Source organism: Delphinapterus leucas, chromosome 10 (genome assembly GCF_059928025.1).
Source record: "Delphinapterus leucas isolate spDelLeu-1000000601 "Yukka" chromosome 10, BTC_Dleu_Yukka2, whole genome shotgun sequence".
Lineage (NCBI taxonomy): Eukaryota > Metazoa > Chordata > Mammalia > Artiodactyla > Monodontidae > Delphinapterus > Delphinapterus leucas.
Genome location: NC_143138.1, coordinates 67,842,833 through 67,861,973, shown reverse-complemented (window position 1 = coordinate 67,861,973; position 19,141 = coordinate 67,842,833). Strand labels below are relative to the sequence as shown.

Sequence of the window (19,141 nt, the reverse complement as noted above, 5' to 3'; positions counted from 1 at the left end):
GACAGGGGTACCCCCAGCTTGGTGTGCACAGAGACGTAGCCCCTTTATACCAACTCAGTTACATCAAACTCATATCTAATACCCATCCCGCACCAGGCATGTGGTTGGAACATGGTGTACCGCCTTGCTCAGCTTGGCCATGGTCCCTCACCTCACGGAGCTTGCAGTCTGGCTCACCAGGCCAACCCCAGATCTGCACACTCAATATCCTGATACATGTTGCAGGGCTAGGATGGAGGGACAGCAGCCTGCAGGCCCCAGGGGCTATGCTGAGGATTTGTATCCATGTTATGGAGGCCTCTCTGGTGCGAAAACAAAAGAGTGCTCTGTGCTACCACTAGATTTTCTAACTCTTTCATCTTACTTCCTGCCCACTGTTGTCTTCCCTGGGCAGCCAACACCATTGTAGGAGAGAGTGATGGCTACTTTTCATGAAAACATTTAAACACCACAAGGGCTTTTGTGTCACAGGACTTTTGAACTACTACAGTTGTAGTTTGGTAAACCCCAGGGGGGCTAAGTCCCAGCATGACTGAGTTATTCAAGGAGGATCAATCAAAATCTCCATGTTTCCTAGCCCCACTCAGCCTTTTTACCACCAGGGGGCGCTGCCGACGTACAAGAGTTTAGACTATGCCTTGCAGGCCATTCAACTTGAAGGTTTCCAAAGCAACAAGAACCACAGCAGAGTGTCAATGGGCACGGCAAGGAAGGCTATTGGTGACATGACCACTCCTGGGAGTGGGGAAAGTGACTCCAATGCAAAGGACTCTCCAGAACACTCTCCATGAAAGCCTTCCCCTCATCCGTAACATCAGACATAAACCCCAGAGTGGGCCATTCTGTTTCTTCGGTGACCCCCGTGCATCTACTACTTCACCTCCCACATTTATCTAAAAATATCAGTCTTCCTGTATGACACCAGGTCACAGTCTGTATCTTCTCTCACATGTGGGCCTGACACATGCCGGGCCCATGGTTTTCTCCAGATGGGCCTACACATGGATTGCATGGATGTTGTAGCCTAGAAGTGACTTCCTGCTCTTTCTTAATAGCCTCTGCTCTTATCATGATTCCCCGCTTTGGGCCCAGTTCTATTTAACCATTTTGTTCACTTTTATACTTCATATCTACTCCAGAAAAGGAGGGAGCTCCTATCAGCCTTTCACTATATGATATTCTAGAGTTTGACCATCATGATAGCTTACCTCCAGAGATGGTGACCATCAATGCCTTCCCTCCCAAAACGCACATGCCACTCCTCACATCATGAGGTGCAGTCCTATTCCACACCCTGGTATTTGGGTTGGCCTTAGTGACTTGATTAACCAACAGAATGTGGCAAAAGGGATGTTCTGGGACTTCCAAGGCTGGGTAATAAGAAGTCTTGCAGCTTTTGCCTGGGTGTCTTGGAATGCTTGCTCTGGGGAAAATCGGTTGCATGCTGTGAGAAGCTCAAGCTACAGAGAGAGGTCATACGTAGGAACTCAGGTTGACAGCGCCAGCTGAGCTCCCGGCTGACAGGTACTATCACCTGCCAGCCACGTGAGCGAGCCATCTTGGATGTCCAGCCTAGTTGAGTCTTGAGATGATTCCAGCCCCCAGTGACATCTGACTGCAAGCTCATGAGAGACTGCAAACTAAGAATTGCTCAGTGAGCCCTGTTAACCCACAGAATCACCCAAGATGATAATAAATTGTGGTTTTAAGCTGCTAAGTTTTGGAGGGTGGTTTATTATGCAGCAATTGATAACCAAGCCATTTGAAATAAAAAGGGATCACTTCCAAACAGGGAGAACTTCTCTCTATTCAACTCTGAGGGTGTAAGAGCAACGCAGACTTCTTACTGAGTACTCATAAAAGCTTGAGCTGGAAGGACAAACGTGGTACCAGAAAGACTGTGAGGTCCCCTGATGGTGTCTTTGTCCTCTTCAGGGCACCGAGTACGAGGCACTGCCTAGGGGAAGTGTCTGAGCAATGTCAGAGTGAAGTGAGTTAAAATGTCCATCCTTTGCTGCCTCTGTTTTTATCAATAATCATGGTTCAGAGATCTGACTTCAGCAAGAATACCCAGCTACAGACTTAGATATGGCTGAGTATATCTTAGAGAGTGTTCAGGTTAGGAAAAAACCCACACAACAGATTAGATTACAAAATCTGTTTCTGCAGCTCTATTCAAGAGCATTACCTTAAGACACTGCAAATGCTAACCTCCACTACAGAAGTCATGGCTGACTTAACAGGGTTTCCTTCCTTTTTATTCCCCACACCATCTTTTGACGTACCTTCTTTATAGCACAGATTACTGTTGCTTCTCTATGTTTGCAGCCCTCACATACTGACAAATCTTCAACATGCACCCATTTGTTGGATCATTTTTCTTCTTTAACACTAGAAATACCTGCTTCCAAATGCTGGCTCCCCTTTTTTGAGTGCCTTGGTCCATGTTAGGGAGGCAATCATGGAAGTGGAATGGGCATCAGACTGATGGCTGGCAAGTGTAAAGACTCAAACTCCAAAATCAACTTGGCCACAAACTGGTTGGATGGCCTTAAGCCCCTCTCACTGGACCTGTTTCCTCCACAGGGAATAAGGGGTTGGGCTGGATGCTTCAGGTGAAAGTCTGTAACTGTGCCTGTTGCAGCCTTACCCCCCTTCTGCTGTCTGCTGAGGCTTTTCCCAGTTGGCCACTGCCTCTCTCTCTCTCCATCACTGCTACTGTGGGCCTTTCAGGTTTGCGTGCTATGAAAGAAAAGGTTTTTTTTTTTTTTCCCTCAACGACCCTCTATGTCATACATTTGTGCTATTTCTGTTTATCTTCATAATAATGAGAAGAACAAAGAGACTCCACCCCTCTGAAGCCTGGAAGCAACAGCCAGTGACTAGCTGGTAAGCTCACCACTCTCTTCTGCTACTATTCTGCACAGCCAACCCTGGGAAGTGCTAGATTTTAGTCACCATAGCTAATTTCCATTCCACTGTGAATGCTTCTATCTAAAAGGACAGAGAATCAAATTTTACTGCAGGAACTAGAATCAGAATGTGAAAAAGATGCTGGCTCAGAACAATATTTATTCAACTGAACAAGAAATCAAGCAATAATTGGCAAAGTTAACAGCTTTTTACAGAGCCATCTCTCCTGATTAAGACTTTCCCAACTGAACAAAGATTTTTTGGCTGTTGTTACCGTTTATAATAATATTTTCCAGGGTTAATTTTAGTCTTCAAATTTAATTTTCATACTTTTTCATCATGTTTGATTATTCAAGACAAAACTCACTTTTGCCTTAACTTTGAGCTTTATTCTTGCAAACACTTCAATGGAAAAGAACTGAGCTTTCCCCTAGGCTGTGTGTCCTCTTACTGAGGTGGAGATGCGATGGCTAGCTACCTTGGTGGCAGCATAGCTGCAACCACTGCTCCGAGCAGGGTCTGAAGCCAGCCAGAGAAAAAGATTTGGAGGTAGGACCCCTCGAGTCCTTGGTACTAAAAGCGCAGGTGAGCATTCTCTAAGTCACAGGGCCGCTTTCAAAGACATAGCCACAGATGAGAGGAGGACAAGTGGGGCCCATGAGGCTCTCTCCTCTCCCTTCTGCAAGCAGCGCCCTGCCATCCTTACCTCGGGCACTGGAAGGGGCAGAGGTAATCATCTGGGATGGTGCTGAGTGAGTGGAACTCAGGCTGGAGGAAGAAGGGCTTGCCTGGGACGAGGACAGAACAGAGACGTTGGTGACTGAGCCCTGGTACCTGGGGTTGGGATACGCGAGCTGCAAAGGGAGAAAAATTAGCAGGATAGAGGTCTGAATGGCCAGGATTGTAGACTGGCCCAGAGTTGGCTTCTTCATGCCATGAGGTGCCCAGACCCAGTGTCTGATACTGTACCCTTGCCCTGATGGAGGCCCGGCTGATGGCCAGCACTAAGGGTCACCTATAACCCCAAAGGAGCAGGGCTGCTGGGTAGACTCTAGTGATGGTGCCCATGGAGGAAGCAGGACTTAGCCATCAGGAATGCCAGGAAGGAAGGCAATCTGTCAGAGGAGCTTTCCCATGGGATCTCTAAGAGTAGCCAGGACTGAAGCTAGATTTCCTTCTTGGGAAAGAAGGCCTGGGAAGTGCAACATGGGATGGTGTGGAGGGAAGGCAGTTTTGCTATAGCTCTGGGTGTTCTGAATTCAGGAACAAGAGAACTAGGCAGGGATGCCAGTCCTCAGGCCAGCAGAGAGGTGAATCCTCTAGGTATGGTGCCCTGGCCCATTCTCCTTGGACAGTTCTTGTACCTGCATGTGATGGTACAGGTCCTCAGGAGCCTCGCCCATGGAGCTGTCACCCAACATCACCACGTTTCCAGCTTCGCTAGATGTGTGTGAGGAGAGAGAGGATGATGAATGGCGGCCGGTCCCCATCAAGTTCATGGGGCTGTGAACAAGAGTGGGAGATAGGGAGGAGTCAGGTCTGGAGCTGAGATACTTTGCTAGGTGGTGAGGGGGAGAGTCATGGGTGTGTATAAAACAGCCATCCCCAAGCCTTAGCCATCACTGGTTTGGATGGTTCCATAGCCAATGCTCATACCCATCTGAGGCCTGCAGCAGTCCTGAACCCCACCAGAGGCCCCTAGTCTGGGAGGGCCAACGGTAGCTTGGCATAGCCTTGACCTAGAGTTAAATGGTTTATGGCCACTCAGTCTGATGACATCACCAGTGTCGCAGGAGGAATGAGAGATATGCTGAATCAGGTCAAGGATCCCAGGTCCTCCTTGCTATGGGGTGTTTACCTGAGCCAGTACCTACAGCCGGATGGGATCTGCTCCTAGGTCAGGGTATCTTCCTGGTTTGGGGAAGCTATCGAAATAGCTGGCTGTGAACCATCTGCTGGCCTCCTTCCATCTCTGTGGCCACAGGCTTGCCAACAGTTCTCTTCTATCAGTTCTAGGCAGCCCCCCATTCATTCATTCCTTCTTATTTGCTGAGTACCCTCTGTGCTGACTTGCTGCTCACATTGGAAAACAAAGCCAAGTGAGGGCTCCTCTCCAGGGTCATCCCCTGGCCTGGGCTTCCTGCCCTGGAGACTTGAAGTCTCCCCAGTGGAGCCCCGGCGACCAGGACTCCTGAGTGCAGAGCAGGGACGCCTTGATGTTCACATCACCATGTTGTCCTCTTCCTTAAAACCAACTGGTGATCCTCATTCACCCTGGGATCAAGTCCAAAGGCCTGAATGAACCAAGCCCATCCAGAGCTGGTCCTGGCCCTCTTCCATGCCCTGGAATCCTGCATTCCAGCCACTTGGCTCTCTCTGTAGTGCTGAGCAGACTGGCTTGCTCATATCTTGAGGTGTCTGCACATGTTAGTGAGTTTGCCCGGATCTTGCTCCATCACCTTCCTAACACCAACTCTTTTCTGCCCAGCAAACTTCTACTTACCCTTCAAGACTTACCCCAAATGCCCCCTCCTCCGTGTTCCCACAATACCATGTATACTCCTCTGTCACCCAGGATTACTGGATGCAGAGTGTAGATCCTGTAGCAGGAGCTGTGTGTTTGCTGTGCACATGGGTAAGAGGGCATGTGTGTACACACAAGCACTATTTTGGACTTCCTTGCTCTGATCTTTGACATTCAGACTTACCTTTGTGGAGGGGACCCTCCTCAGCCCTAAAGCCATACCTGTGCCGGTGGGTCATCTTGATGTTCTCTGGGCTCATGGGGCTATGGGATGCTAGGACATTTCCCCGTGGGGTGCTGGTGCCTGAACATGCAGGACTTAGCTTGTCCAAACCCGGAAACTCCTGTTGAGAAACGAATGCCCCTTCATAATAAATAATTAAGAATAAAAAAGTAATTAAGAGGTGAGAGGGAAAAGCAGGCTGGTGGCAGGAATGTAAATGAAAAAAAAATCATATACTGTTGGCTGAACCTGAACTACTACTGGCTTCTTTTGGGCAGTGACCCTCTTCACGACCAAAGCACCCTCCTAACCACACCACAGCCTGGGGAAGAGGCTGTGAGGCCTAGGTCAACCCACTAAGAGCACATCTGGAGTAGGCTGAGGTTAGTCTGAGTTCACAAGAGTGTGTTAACAGGCATTTATCACTATAGAAAAAGTAGAACAAGAGCTGGGAAACAGGAGAGGAAGAGCTGATTATCATCTGTCAGACAGTGGACACCTCTTACATAAGAACTGGAGTTGGGTTTTATTGGATTGCTAAATGGCCCAGCTCTCAGTGACCTGGGTTAAGTTGTCTGTGACACAGTCTATGGGGAGACAGGACACAAAATCCTGATGCAAGTAATTAGAAAACAGTACAGTTCTATTTTTGCATAATTAAGTATGTAGACATCTTGGCAGAAACTTTTGATCCCAAATCCTCCTGGGTGACAGCACATTGGTTTGAGTCCCTATTTGTGAGGAAACAAAGCACAACTGTCCAGGTTTCCTGAAGTCCTTCACAGTCTGTGGGCCTTAGGTGCACTGGGGATGTTTCTGAGCTTGTCCTGAAGAAGCAGGAGGTTTTCCACTCCCTTCTTCCAAAGCAAGCAGAAGGCTGAAATGTGCTTCTGCAGCTGGAGAGGACACCTCCATGTATGCCCTGGAGACCCTGAGGTATGTGGGTGAGCATTTTGTGCCTTTTCCTGCAGTGACCTGACAGCCTGCATGCTAGAGAGCTCCCCCAGTGGCCAGGCTCTAGCTTGCCTGGGTCACCTGCTGTGATGGGGAAGTTCACACACAGAGAGACCAGAAGTTTGTGCTCAATACCACCTGAAGCCTACTCTCAGCCAGACAGCATTCCCTGTAAGACCCCTGGAGGGAAACTAGCCCCGGAATACAGGCCCTGCTTCTGCGCATCAGTCCTTGGGTCAAGCCCTGCCATGGAGACCTAGGAGGCAGGTCAGAGTCAGGGAGATCTTCTGGGGCCTGGGCCAGCCCCAGAACCTGCCTGACCCTTCTAAGAGAGGCCAGTACAAAAGTACTGCCCAGCCTAGGCTTTCTCAGATGTGAGCCTGGGTCATCAGACATGATGGAGGAAGAGGGAGGGAAGGGAGGCAGGGGGTTAAAGAGGAAGGGGAAAGAGAGGGGAAAGAGGGAGAGGGAGGAGAGAAGACTGGCTCAGGCTATGCCTTACCTCTGTAGGTTCTTGGGATGAAAAATATCTCCAAAGAGATCCCTGCATGTGGGCCGTAAACTTTTCCTCCTCATATGAAAACCTCTCTTCACCAGCACAGTGCATTCAAGGACATTCTCTGTCCTTGAATATGACTCCTTCTTAGGGAGGAAGTGAATAAGAGGATACTGGGTGTCCTTCCCCTGGCTAGAGCACCCACCTCTGCCTCCTGCTATCCTGGGGTGGGAACAGCTTTTTCTTCACGTTCGCCTCTCCAGCCCCTCTTCCCACCCCACTTCCTTTGGCTTGCTGCACAGGTCTGGAGGAAGTGACACCTGGTGATACTGCAGCAGGAACAGGACAGGGATCAGCTTACGTGGTAGAGACTGGCCCGCATCATCTGGAACTGATCAATCAGCTTCTTATGCAGAGGGCGCATTTCTGGGTGCACGAACTTCTCATGAACTGCCAGCCCGACTCCAAGAACATGAACCTATTAGGGTGATAGACAACACTACTCCGTTAGCCAAGGAGCAGACCTTGGGTGCTGCAGCTATCCAGCTATCGTGTGGTGCCTAGCCTTTCCTCCTAGACACTGGCCTCCAACCCTGGCAAGACATACCTGCTCTTGCATGAGTTCCTTGAGCTGAGTGATCTTCTCAGCATCTCCTGGGTGCTTGGTGATGTAATCTTTATCAAAGAAGGCCTGTGAAAGAAAAGGCCAAGTCAGGAAGACTCTTCCCAGGGCTACTACTAAGAGTCTGAAGGTGCCACCTGAAAGGTAGCCGGTCTGCCTCCTAGCAGGTACACACACCAACGTACCTCTAGCTTGGCCTGCTTGAACCTCCAGCAATCACAGATGTGTTTTTTTGTGTCTTAAGAAGGACCAAAGGTGACCAAGTAATCTAAGCCTGAATGCTGGTCTCAGCCCCTCATGGAGCCTTGCTGGCTTGGGTAGGGCAGGCAGGGCTGGTGGCCAGGGTGAGGGGACTAGTCTCTTAGCGAGCCCACAACTCACTTCTCGTGAAGGGCTGGGCTCTCAGGCTCCTCTTGGAGGCCACTTAATATCCTTCCATCATCAGATGGATTACCCATCTGTCAGAGTTCAGAGAATAAAAAGGAAGAAAAGGCCCCATCAGAGAGGGGGAACAATGGAAACAGGGAGTGGCAGGGAGCTTAAAGCTTCATCCCAGGACCATCCTTGGTCAGCTGAGGCACAGCCAGGAGAGGGCTTGTTGAGAAGGCTTCCCTCAGAGGCTGGAATCTCAAGGAGAGGCGCCTGAGAACTGCTTTCCCAGCCAGGGTTTAGTCTGGGACCCCAGCTCACCTCTTGGTAGCGTGCAATGCCTCCGTTGACAGCGGCGTCAATGACGCCATTCAGGCACATGCTGAGCAGGTTGATGTTGCCATGCACCTGCTTGTGCTGATACTGGCTGATCAGGGCCCGCAGCTCCTGGTTCTTATTCTCAACCACTTGGATGGCATTCTCCAGGGGGCTCACCTCCACCTGGGGGCACACAGCAATGGTGTCATCCCAGGCACAATGTCAACCCCTCCCTCATCACAGTCCTGACAGCAGGGATCTGTGACCTGTGATTCTGATTCCCCGCCCTTGTTCCTGTGGAGTTGGGACTCCCTGAGCCCTTTCTAATTTCCTCTTCTAATCTGTAGGCACTTAGAAGTACAGTAAATAGAGAAGAGCACCAGTTCTGAAGTCAGAGGTCTCTGGCTTCCTGAACTTCAGAGAATAGTTTCTGCATTCATAAATTGTGAGAAAAAAAAATAACTGGTGCCTAAGGGTGTTGTGAATACTAAATGAGAGAACGAAGGTGCACAAAGCCTCCAGCAAAGGACTGCCTGTAGCAGCCTAGGCCAGGTAGGTGGCCTAAGCACTCTTTCTCTCTCTTCAGTCCTTAGAGAAAGGCCCCCAAAGCAAGAACTGAGGAAGCAGCTGTGAAAATGAGCCCCATCTGAAATGTGTCTCACCAGCTCCCTCCTCTCCACTTCGAACCACCGAGAGATGCCAGGCAAGCTGTGGGTCAGGGTCAGCGTGGTACGCTCGATCCACAGGCTCTGCAGGGAAGGCACAGGTAGGTTTAGGCCATTAAGTGATTTTTACCATGCCCTCCCTGCCCGAAGGGTGAGACACTGATGAGCTCCTGAGAATGTGGGGCTTGCCCCGGCCTCGCTATAAGCACTGCCCCCACTTCCCTAGATTTGTTCACCTTGAATTCATTCTCCTTGTCCTTGGGGCCTTTGTGAAAAGGCCTGTCGTACCGGAACTTCCTCACATTGTTGACGCGGTAGAAGCTCTTGACGCGATCTGGGACCCTGTCCATCTGCAGGACGTCCACATAATCTGGAATGGGCGTCACTGCATAGATCTGCAAGTCTGGGCAGGAAGTGAAGGAGAAACCCAGAGAGACTGAAAGAGAGATGGACCTGAGTGGCTGACCCCTGTCATCCCCCCAAAGGAGAGAGGAACACCACAGCCCTGTTCCCTACTGGCAGCAGCAGCATTTCAAGAGGCAGATCAGACCCAAACACAGACTGAATCTCCCTATCTGCCCCTCTCCCTGCTCCAGCAGTCAGTCTCCTGAGCACTCAGCCAAGGTGAGATGTCAACAGCTAGGTGTTCTCCAGTGCCCCTTTAAGAAAGAAGGGAAAGGGGTCAGGAGAATGCAGGTGCCCACCCCACAGAAATGAAAAAGCTGCAAGAGCCTGGGTCTGCCCACTGTGGGTAAACTATATTTACTGCAAAACAACATTTTAACAAAGTACTCTTTGGGATCTCTGTGGCGAGATAACATATGGGAGTCTACCTGCCCTCCTCTCTCTGGAACAAGCTTGCTACAGTCATGGCAACCGTCATGAGGTGTTCAAGGAAGCTGTGTGTGGGGAATGAGGGGCAGGCCAGTGTTTGCATTCAGACTTCCAAGTGCCTCAGACCCCCTGTCTCCTCCCCCATCCCCAGAGCTGCGCCTCCGTCCTGCTGGCAAAGGCTCTGGGTAACAACAGATGCACGTGGGAGTAGAGCAGGACACAGAAGTGGAGTATCCCTGCAGCAAGAGTCCACAGTGATTGCTGAGGCAGACCCTTCATATGGCAGGGTGGGAACTCAGGTGCTGGCAGCAGCCAACCAGAGGGATAAAGGTCCCCCTGAAGCTCAGCTGATGACCAGGCCCCCATGGCTAAGGGCATGCCACGGCCCCTCTGTGAAGCACGAGTGCCCTGCTAAGTGTCAGTCAGTAATGAGAACACACTCTGCTTCAGGACTTACAGGTAACCTGGCCTGTATGGCCAAGGACATGGCAGAGGGGTAGCTGACTGGGTGGGCCTCACCTCCCAGGATCCCAGCCCTCCTTCCCCTACTAAGTGTCAAAAGATACACTGGGCATCACACTGCAGGATGGTGTCGTCTGGGTGGTTGGGGTGCTGCATGGCGACAGCCTGTGGGAACTCACTGAGCATCCTCTGCTGGAAGGCCTCCAGCCTCTCGTAGTCGTGGCCACGGCACACATATTCTTTGTTCTGCCACAAATGGGAGAGCACACTCAATGCCTCGCCTGCTGCCACCCATCCCCTGCATCCTCATCCCACAGACGTGTCTTAGGAACCCCTGTGGTAGGCATGGACACAGCACTAAGTCTCTGCCTTAAGGGAAATGATGGTCAAGAAGGGTAAGGGACGGCAGAAGGGAGAACTGCACTGTGGTGTGACAGCCCGGGGTGGGAGGTACGGCAAAGGCTGCAGGAAGCTTGAGGGAGGGAGGGCTCCTCACACAGGAAGGGATGCAAGTGGGGAGGCGGGGTGAGATTTTGGAAATAGCCATGCCTGAAAAGAATCCTTGGAAGGTCCACCTGGGTTAGCGCAGTAGAGATGAGTGGGGGGCAATCTATGTGGGTACAATGACAACCAGGGCCACAAGCCAAGACAGGAAAAGGCACAGCTAGAAGGAAGGTGCTTGTGGAGAACTGGTGGGAGGGTGACTGAACATGCCTGCAGGTGTGTGCCAAGGAGTATCACTATGGGTGCCACCAAATAATTTAGAAAAGGGGGTGATCAGGTGTGTGCTTTCGTAGGATCACTTTTTTTTTTTTTTTTTTTTCGGTACGCGGGCCTCTCACTGTTGTGGCCTCTCCCGTTGTGGAGCACAGGCTCCGGAGGCACGGGCTCAGCGGCCATGGCTCACGGGCCTAGCCGCTCCGTGGCATGTGGGATCTTCCCGGACTGGGGCACGAACCCGTGTCCCCTGCATCGGCAGGCGGACTCTCAACCACTGTGCCACCAGGGAAGCCCAGGATCACTTTTGTTAGCTGGGAGAAACAGTCTAAACGTTGCCCAGTGTCCAGTGGGCATTTATCAGCCTCTCTGGCAGCAATTCCTTTGCAACTGTGTCAGCAGAACATCATTCCAGCTACACATTTCTTTCTGTTTTTCTTTTCTTTTCTTTTTTTTTTTGCGGTACGTGGGCCTCTCACTGTTGTGGCCTCTTCCGTTGCAGAGCACAGGCTCCAGATGCGCAGGCTCAGCAGCCATGGCTCACAGGCCCAGCCGCTCCGTGGCATGTGGGATCTTCCCGGACTGAGGCACAAACCCATGTCCCCTGCGTCGGCAGGCAGACCCTCAACCACTGCGCCACCAGGGAAGCCCTCTTTCTTTTTTTTAAAAAAATAAATTTATTTAGTTTTGGCTGCGTTGGGTCTTCACTGCTGCGCGTGGGCTTTCTCTAGTTGCGGCGAGTGGGGGCTACTCTTTGTTGCGGTGCACGGGCTTCTCATCACAGTGGCTTCTCTTGTTGTGCAGCACGGGCTCTCGGCGCGCAGGCTTCAGTAGTTGTGGCACGTGGGCTCAGTAGTTGTGGCTCGCGGGCTCTAGAGTGCAGGCTCAGTAGTTGTGGTGCACGAGCTTAGCTGCTCCATGACATGTGGGATCTTCCTGGACCAGGGATCGAACCTGTGTCCCCCGCGTTGGCAGGTGGATTTTTAACTACTGTGCCACCAGGGAAGTCCCCAATTACAGATTTCTTAAAACCTCATGTTACATCATATTTGGTACAAGTTAGGACTCAGTTTTTCTCTTTGTGTACGCAAGGCATGACAAGGCACCTTCAACCCTGCTGCTCTGCCTACCTCACAGCTGGTCAAGAGTGAGTGGCTGGAGGAGGCTCCTCTGAAGCTCTCTGGTGACATCTGTCTGCCTGCCTAGCTGCCTCACTAGATTCACTTTGACAAATGGTGTCAGGCACTGGCAGCCCCTCTTGGCATGTCTTCAGAGGAAGGGGGAGAGAGAGGTTCCACAGGGCCAGCCCTACGCTTCCCAGTACAGGGATAATCACAGGCCAGGCTGTGGATGACCTCAGCCTTTTTGGAATAGGATTTTTGCCCACTTTTCACTTCTTCTCTTACTATGGGAGAACTCAGCTAAGGCTAGGCCACGTGTCCAGATGGATCAGAATGGAAAGGCAACACTGGAAGGGAAGTCAAGGTCAGGAGGAGCAGGCTGGCCTCTCCAGTGGAACAGACAGAGGACAGAGACATTTCTAAGTCCCTTGCTTGATAAGGAGAATTGACAAAGAAGGTAACTGTTTAGAACTGGCCTTTTCATATCCACTCACAAACGTACAATCCTCTCCAGTGTCTGTTCATGAGTCAAATGAAGAGAAACAGAAATTCCCCCAAGGAGGGAGGGCTGGATGTTTTCCTGTCTCCATGCAGATTAGCAGATAATCACATTTGTGAGGCAAGACGGGCAGATGGTCCAGAGAACTCAAGCTGACAGAGCTAGAGTAATAGATGGCCTATGTGGGAAGGTGAAAGAGTAGCCTAGTGTTCTGGGGAAGACCCAGCAGGAGGAAGGCACAGAGCATTGACCTTGAGGCTGGTTGCTGCTTTCAAGTCTGCTCAGGCGAGAGCCCCAGCATCCCTACATGAGACAGATCTGGCTGCCACTGCTTTCCATTTTGCCCTTGCCATTTACAAGGCAAACGGCTACCTCCACTGGACTTATTCCATTTGCCACAGATGAACTGAGCAGCTGAGGGAAGGGAAGGCAGCATGTAGCCAGGCCAGGCAGATTTGTATGCATGAAACATAGCCCCTAGTGTGGAAATGAGGATGGACTGATGGATGATATTTCCTAACACCTCTTGTTATTTTTCCTCCATTACTGGCACCCTTGAAACCATATTTGAACATTTGGACTGTCACTTGAGAACACTGTATGAGTGGCTCAGATGCAGGTACTATGCCAGGTCCTACTTGTCAGAAAGCTCTGAGAGCCCTGAGATACTGATGTTCCCTGTGACATGAGCATGAGGGGTGGGAGCCAGGTGGAACCGTGATGGAGACCTCCTGCTTGAAAAAGACAGAAATGGGGAACATCAGGGCCTGATTTTGTAATACTCAAAATAATGATGTTTTGGAGTAAAATCTGGTTGATGACATACAAATTGTGGGACTAAACAAGGAGAATAAAATGACAAGCATAATTTGCAAAGATAAAATGCGAAAGAAATAACTTACAGGGCTATAATCGTTAGCTTATCAAAGGGCTTTCTAGAGATGCTTTTGGTTTCTAATTCTTGTACTATTCCTTCTTTCTCTTCTGTTGACCTTTACCCCCATTGCTGTTGTATGATCTATGCTGATGGGGGCAACAAACATGCCACTTCTGATATGCCTGGACTGGATGGTCCCTAGAGAATGAAGGAGGTCCAGTCTCCTGAGGAGATCCTCTACTTATTCACATTCTGCTACTATAAACACTCCTGTGCAATAGACTTAGAGCCTTCTGGGGATCATGATCAGGCAGAGTGTGCTTGCTGTCCCTATCACTATTGCTAGTTCCTGCAGAAATCACTTTCATTTTAGCCTATAATGATTACTGCCCAAGAAATGTGCATGTTGACCTGCCTTACATCTGAAATGTAGTCAGCCTGGACTTTGTTGCTTAGCAGACTGGCTTTTTGTAAGGAGCCATTAAGCTCAGTTGACCTTTGATGAGATACCAAGCTTATTGCTCACTGGCTAAAGCAATTTCTCCAGTAAGATAGGATCCCAAACACATCAAGGGAATCCTATGAATTTTCCCAGCTGCTTCCTGGACACTGAACCTTAGTATGATACTGGAACTGGGGACAATCGGAGCTACTCTTAGGTCTCAACTGCAGCCCTAGGGCTCTTTCATCAGCACAGCTTCGTTTAGGTCATTTGGGAACAGCAAATCCGTGTGGGCTACAGCCTACAAGCCCAGGCTGACTTCTCCTGGAGCCTCTGGGTTGTGCTGATTAAAGAGAAAAAAAATCACAACTGTTTAACTGGTGTCAGTATGTCTGTGCTCAGTCATTCCTTCCACTCTGTTTATATACCAGCTCAGCCTTTCCAGCAATGGTGGAGGAAAATGGCTGTAATCATCATGGGCCAGAGAACTGGCTGCCTAGGAAAGGCTTTCCACAGCCAAATCCAATGTTTGGCAGCTCCCACAAACCCCAGGGGCAAGGGGACTATCCTCTGAAATCTCTCAAATCAATAATTCTCCACCCTGGTGTACTGCCAACTGTTGAGGTCAGGGCTGTACTGAGGTCCTGTCTGGCTGCGAACAGTCACACTGGAGAATTCCAGGCACTGGAAACAGAAGTTGGAAGGTTTCTAAACATACCCATGGGACATTCTCACACCCTGGTCATTTCCTGCAGGAACTTGGTTGATTTGGTAAGAAAACCACCCTCATACATTCCAGGTAGCTACAAAACAGTACTGCAGAGAGAAACAGAGTCTAAAGTTGGTAGCCAGTCCAGTCAAATTAAGCCAAATGCTTTTTGTTGGCTGGTCATTCCTTCAAAAAGAAGTATTCAATAGAATAGGAAAAAGGTTTAAAAAAAACAGGTTATAAATAACTTACGTGTAAAATATGATAGAAGTTCTTGTGACTACCTGAATGGACTCACCCGAAGGAAAAAAGGAAACTTCCTGCCATAGAAGCCGACCCGAAAGAACTCAGGCTCCAGGCGTTGCTGCTCCGTGATGTTGTCATAGTAGCTGGCCTCCATTTTCTGTGAACGAGAAAGGCAGTTGGCTTGACTGCTAGTGGTGTCCAAAGCAAGTTCTCCCAGGCCTAAGTAGACACTGTCTTTTGGAAAGAGAACATGGTGACTCAGTCTAGATAAAAAGTGAGCCCCTAGCCCTGATCAACCTCTCCCTGGGGAACTGCCTGATGGAGAGGAAGTCTTCGCTCTCCATTGTCACCTGACCGTGAAGCAGCCCTGAGAGGCTGCTTGGAGTATCCTTCCCAATGAGTGGACTCAGCCCCACAGAGGCTCAGGCTTCCTGTACTTTCAGGGATACACATTTAACATGGACTTCCTTTTTTTGCTCAGGAATTCCTGGTTTTGACTGATACTCACTACACCAATTGAGTATAAGCTAGTGTTGCTTATAGGTGGCACCATTTTCCATCAGTCCATCTGCATTGCTCTTGTTCATTTATCATCTGACTCGATGCTAACAGAATGAGGAAGGCTTAGTTACCAGCATCACTCGTACTGGTCCCAATTTAGGAGATTTTAAACTTTAAAAGTTGAACTAATATCCATGAGGTCTGGTATTACCAAGGTCGATAAGTTTTTTAGTCTTGGATGGCCTGGCTTCAGGTTCAGAAAAACTCACTGAAATCTGACTGGGAAGACAGCCCTAATGCACTCAATCAAGCCAGCCTGCCAGGGGGCAGCGGCCTTCAAGGACCAGTCAAAAAGCTACTGCTAGAGAACCACATCTATTATATAGGCCCAAATCCTGATCAGGATCAGGGAACACAGAAGAGCTAGCCATGCTGAAAAGGGTGCAGGAGGAGGATGAACTGAGATTCCTGACTTCTCTTTGCCAATAACCTGTTACAATTTAATTAAACCCAGCACCAGCAACTAGGAAAAATTTGGGAGACCTTCAAAGTCCATTTCACTTAATTTTGAATATTTTTCATCAAAGAAGGGAAGAAGAACTTCCTTTACTTGGGTGCTCAGTATTGACCATAAACCAAGGCAGTGAAAGATCTTATAATGTTTTCAGATGAAGCATACCTGAACAAAATCATTTCAGGAAAAGCTTCTTCATGAAGTCGAGCTGCCACCTCCTCCTTGAAACCCCCATCCTATCCTGTGTATGCTGCTTCTCCCTTCCTTGAGCACCAGTGGCCCTTGGGGTCTGGATCATACAATCATTTGTCATGTGTTTGTTTTGGTTCCCCAGCCATAATGCAAACATCTTGAGAGCAGGAACCTTGGCTTTTGCTTCTCCTGTACTGTCCACAGCACTAAACCAAGGGCTGGGTCCACAGTAAACGCTCCCTTAGAAGTTGATGCCAGAAAAGTGCTAGCACCTCCACTCAGGGTTGGGGTGGGGGAAGGGCAAAGCTCACCCGAATCCAGCTGAGGCTCTGATAATCGTAGAGGCTCTCATACTGACACGCCAGCTCCCTGCACAGTGGGATCCCAAACTCCCAACTCTGCATCAGAAATAGGAAAAAGGCTTCAGCACCTCAGGCAGCCTTGGAATGGCCCAAGCCCACATCAAACATATCAGAGGGCACAACCAAAGGCCTCCTGCAAATCGTATGTCACAAAGAACATATGCTCAAAACCAATTTGTGGAGAACACATAGCACTGGTTTTCTGGCTTGAGGCATAGTTTTCAGGTTTCTACTCAAATGTTTCCACTTCCAAGAGGCCTTTCCCTAACTACCTTGTCAAGGACAGGCACTACCCCAACCATTCTCTTTCATTACTCTGAAGTTATCTTGTATAAAAAAAGTATTTACTTTTTCAAATTGAAGCGCGGTTGAATTACAATATTGTGTTAGTTTCAGGTACACAAAAGTGATCCAGTTATATATATATATATATATATATATATATATATATACACACACACACACACACACGCATACATTTATTCTTTTCAGATTCCAATATTACTAGATATTGAATGTAGTTATTACAAGATATTGAATGTAGTTCCCTGTGCTATACAGTACATCCTTGTTGTTTATCTATTTTATATATAGTAGTGTGTATCTGTTAATCCCAAACTCCTACTTTATCCCTCCTCCACCCTTTCCCCTTTGGTAGCAATAAGTTTGTTTTCTATGTCTGTGAGTCTGTTTCTGTTTGGTAAATAAGTTCATTTGTATAATTTTTTTAGATTCCACATGGATATATAATATTTGTCTTCTCTGTCTGACTTACTTCACTTAGTATGATAATCTCTAGGTCCATCCATGTTGCTGCAAATGGCAGTATTTCATTCTTTTTAATGACTAATATTACATTATATATATAATATATATACATACACACACATACACCCTTTGCCATCTTCTTTATCCATTCATATGTTGACGAACACAGGTTGCTTCCATGCCTTGGCTGTTGTAAATAGTGCTGGCATGAACATTATTAGGTGCATGTATCTTTTTGAATTAGAGTTTTTGTCTTTTCTGGATATATGCCCAGGAGTGGGATTGCTGAATCATGTAACTAAAACTAACTCTATTTTTAGTTTTTTAAGGAACCTCCATACTGCTCTCCATAGTGGCTGCACCAATTTACATTGCCCCCAACAGTGTAGGAGGTTCCCTTTCTCCACACCCTGTCCAGCATTTATTATTTGCAGACTTTTTGATGCTGGCCATTCTGACTAGTTTGAGGTGATGTCTCACTGTAGTTTTGATTTGCATTTCTTTAGTAATTAGTGATGCTGAGCATCTTTTCATGTGCCTTTTGGCCATCTTTATGTCTCTTTTGGAGAAATGTCTACTTTGGTTTTCCGCCCTTTTTTTTTTAAATGGTGCAACCATGTTTTTTGTTTTGTTTTGTTTTAATGTTTTTTCTTTTCTTTAACAATTAATTAATTAATTTTGGCTGTGCCAGGTCTTATTGGCAGCACATGGGATCTTTAGTTGCGGCATGCATGCGGGATCTATTTCCCCGACCAGGTTCGAACCCGGGCCCCCTGCATTAGGAGCACGGAGTCTTACCCACTGGACCATCAGGGAAGTCCCTCTGCCCACTTTTTGATTGGGTTGTTTGTTTGTTTCTGATATTGAGCTATATGAGCTGTTTGTATATTTTGGAAATTAAGCCCTTGTCGGTTGCATCATTTGAAATACTTTCTCCCAGTCCGTAGGCTGTCTTTTCATTTTGTTTATGGTTTCCTTTGTTGTGCAAAAGCTTGTATGTTCGATTAGGTCCCGTTTATTTTTGCTTTTATTTCTTTTGCCTTGGGAGACTGATCTAAGAAAATATTGCTGCAATTTATGTCAGAGATTGTTTTGCCTATATTCTCTTCTAGGAGCTTTAAGTTGTCATGTCTTAAATTTAAACCTTTAAGCCATTTTGAGTTTACTTTTGTGTATGGTGTGAGGGAGTTTTCTAACTTCACTGATTTACATGCGGCCGTCGAGCTTTCCCAGCACCAATTGCTAAAGAGACTGTCTTTTCTCCACTGTATATTCTTGCCTGAAGATTAATTGACCATAGGTGTGTGGGTTTATTTCTGGGCTAAAAAGTATTTACTTTTATGTTGTATTAGTCTCAATTAGATGATAAGCTGCATGAGGGCAGGGATCCTGTTTATATCCTTTATCCTCAGAGCCTAGAACAGTGCCAGCCATGAGCAGGTACTCAATAAAGATTTATTTAATGAGTTAATGAAGGAAACAATGACTTTTAAATTAAGATCATTTAAGCTTAGAAACAAGTCTGGAAGCTAAGTAGGAAGTAGCTACCCAAGGGCTTGGTAGTAGGTCTGATAATTTCCTTTACAGAACTGTTCAAATCTTAGAGCAGGCTTCAGATAATCCTTGCCTAATCACGTCTCGGGCTGTTTCCGTGGTGTGGCTCCTATTATGGTGACCGGCTCATCTAACGGTGGCCTTCACTAAGGGGCAATATTGTCCATTTCCTCCTCTTTTTAATACAGTGCTTTCTCTCTTGGCGAGATTGGAAATCAAAGGTTTACTTGACATTTTAGCCAGGCTCTTCTCCCCAACT

The 19,141-nt window shown here is 48.2% G+C and overlaps 1 protein-coding gene across 1 annotated transcript in view; it reads right to left on the bottom strand.

Annotated features, from left to right (window-relative positions):
* The window catches only part of DOCK3 (dedicator of cytokinesis 3), a 416,069-nt gene that overhangs the window by 12,251 nt on the left and 384,677 nt on the right, over positions 1-19,141 (bottom strand). The window contains exons 40-50 of the mRNA XM_089919399.1: positions 16,510-16,596; positions 15,044-15,148; positions 10,485-10,626; positions 9,321-9,487; positions 9,082-9,168; positions 8,423-8,602; positions 7,718-7,801; positions 7,472-7,588; positions 5,660-5,781; positions 4,278-4,416; positions 3,620-3,767 (exon numbers count right to left, since the gene is read on the bottom strand). Of these exons, the coding sequence (XP_089775525.1) occupies positions 3,620-3,767; positions 4,278-4,416; positions 5,660-5,781; positions 7,472-7,588; positions 7,718-7,801; positions 8,423-8,602; positions 9,082-9,168; positions 9,321-9,487; positions 10,485-10,626; positions 15,044-15,148; positions 16,510-16,596 (1,378 nt within the window). The remainder of the gene's footprint in view (positions 1-3,619; positions 3,768-4,277; positions 4,417-5,659; positions 5,782-7,471; positions 7,589-7,717; positions 7,802-8,422; positions 8,603-9,081; positions 9,169-9,320; positions 9,488-10,484; positions 10,627-15,043; positions 15,149-16,509; positions 16,597-19,141) is intronic.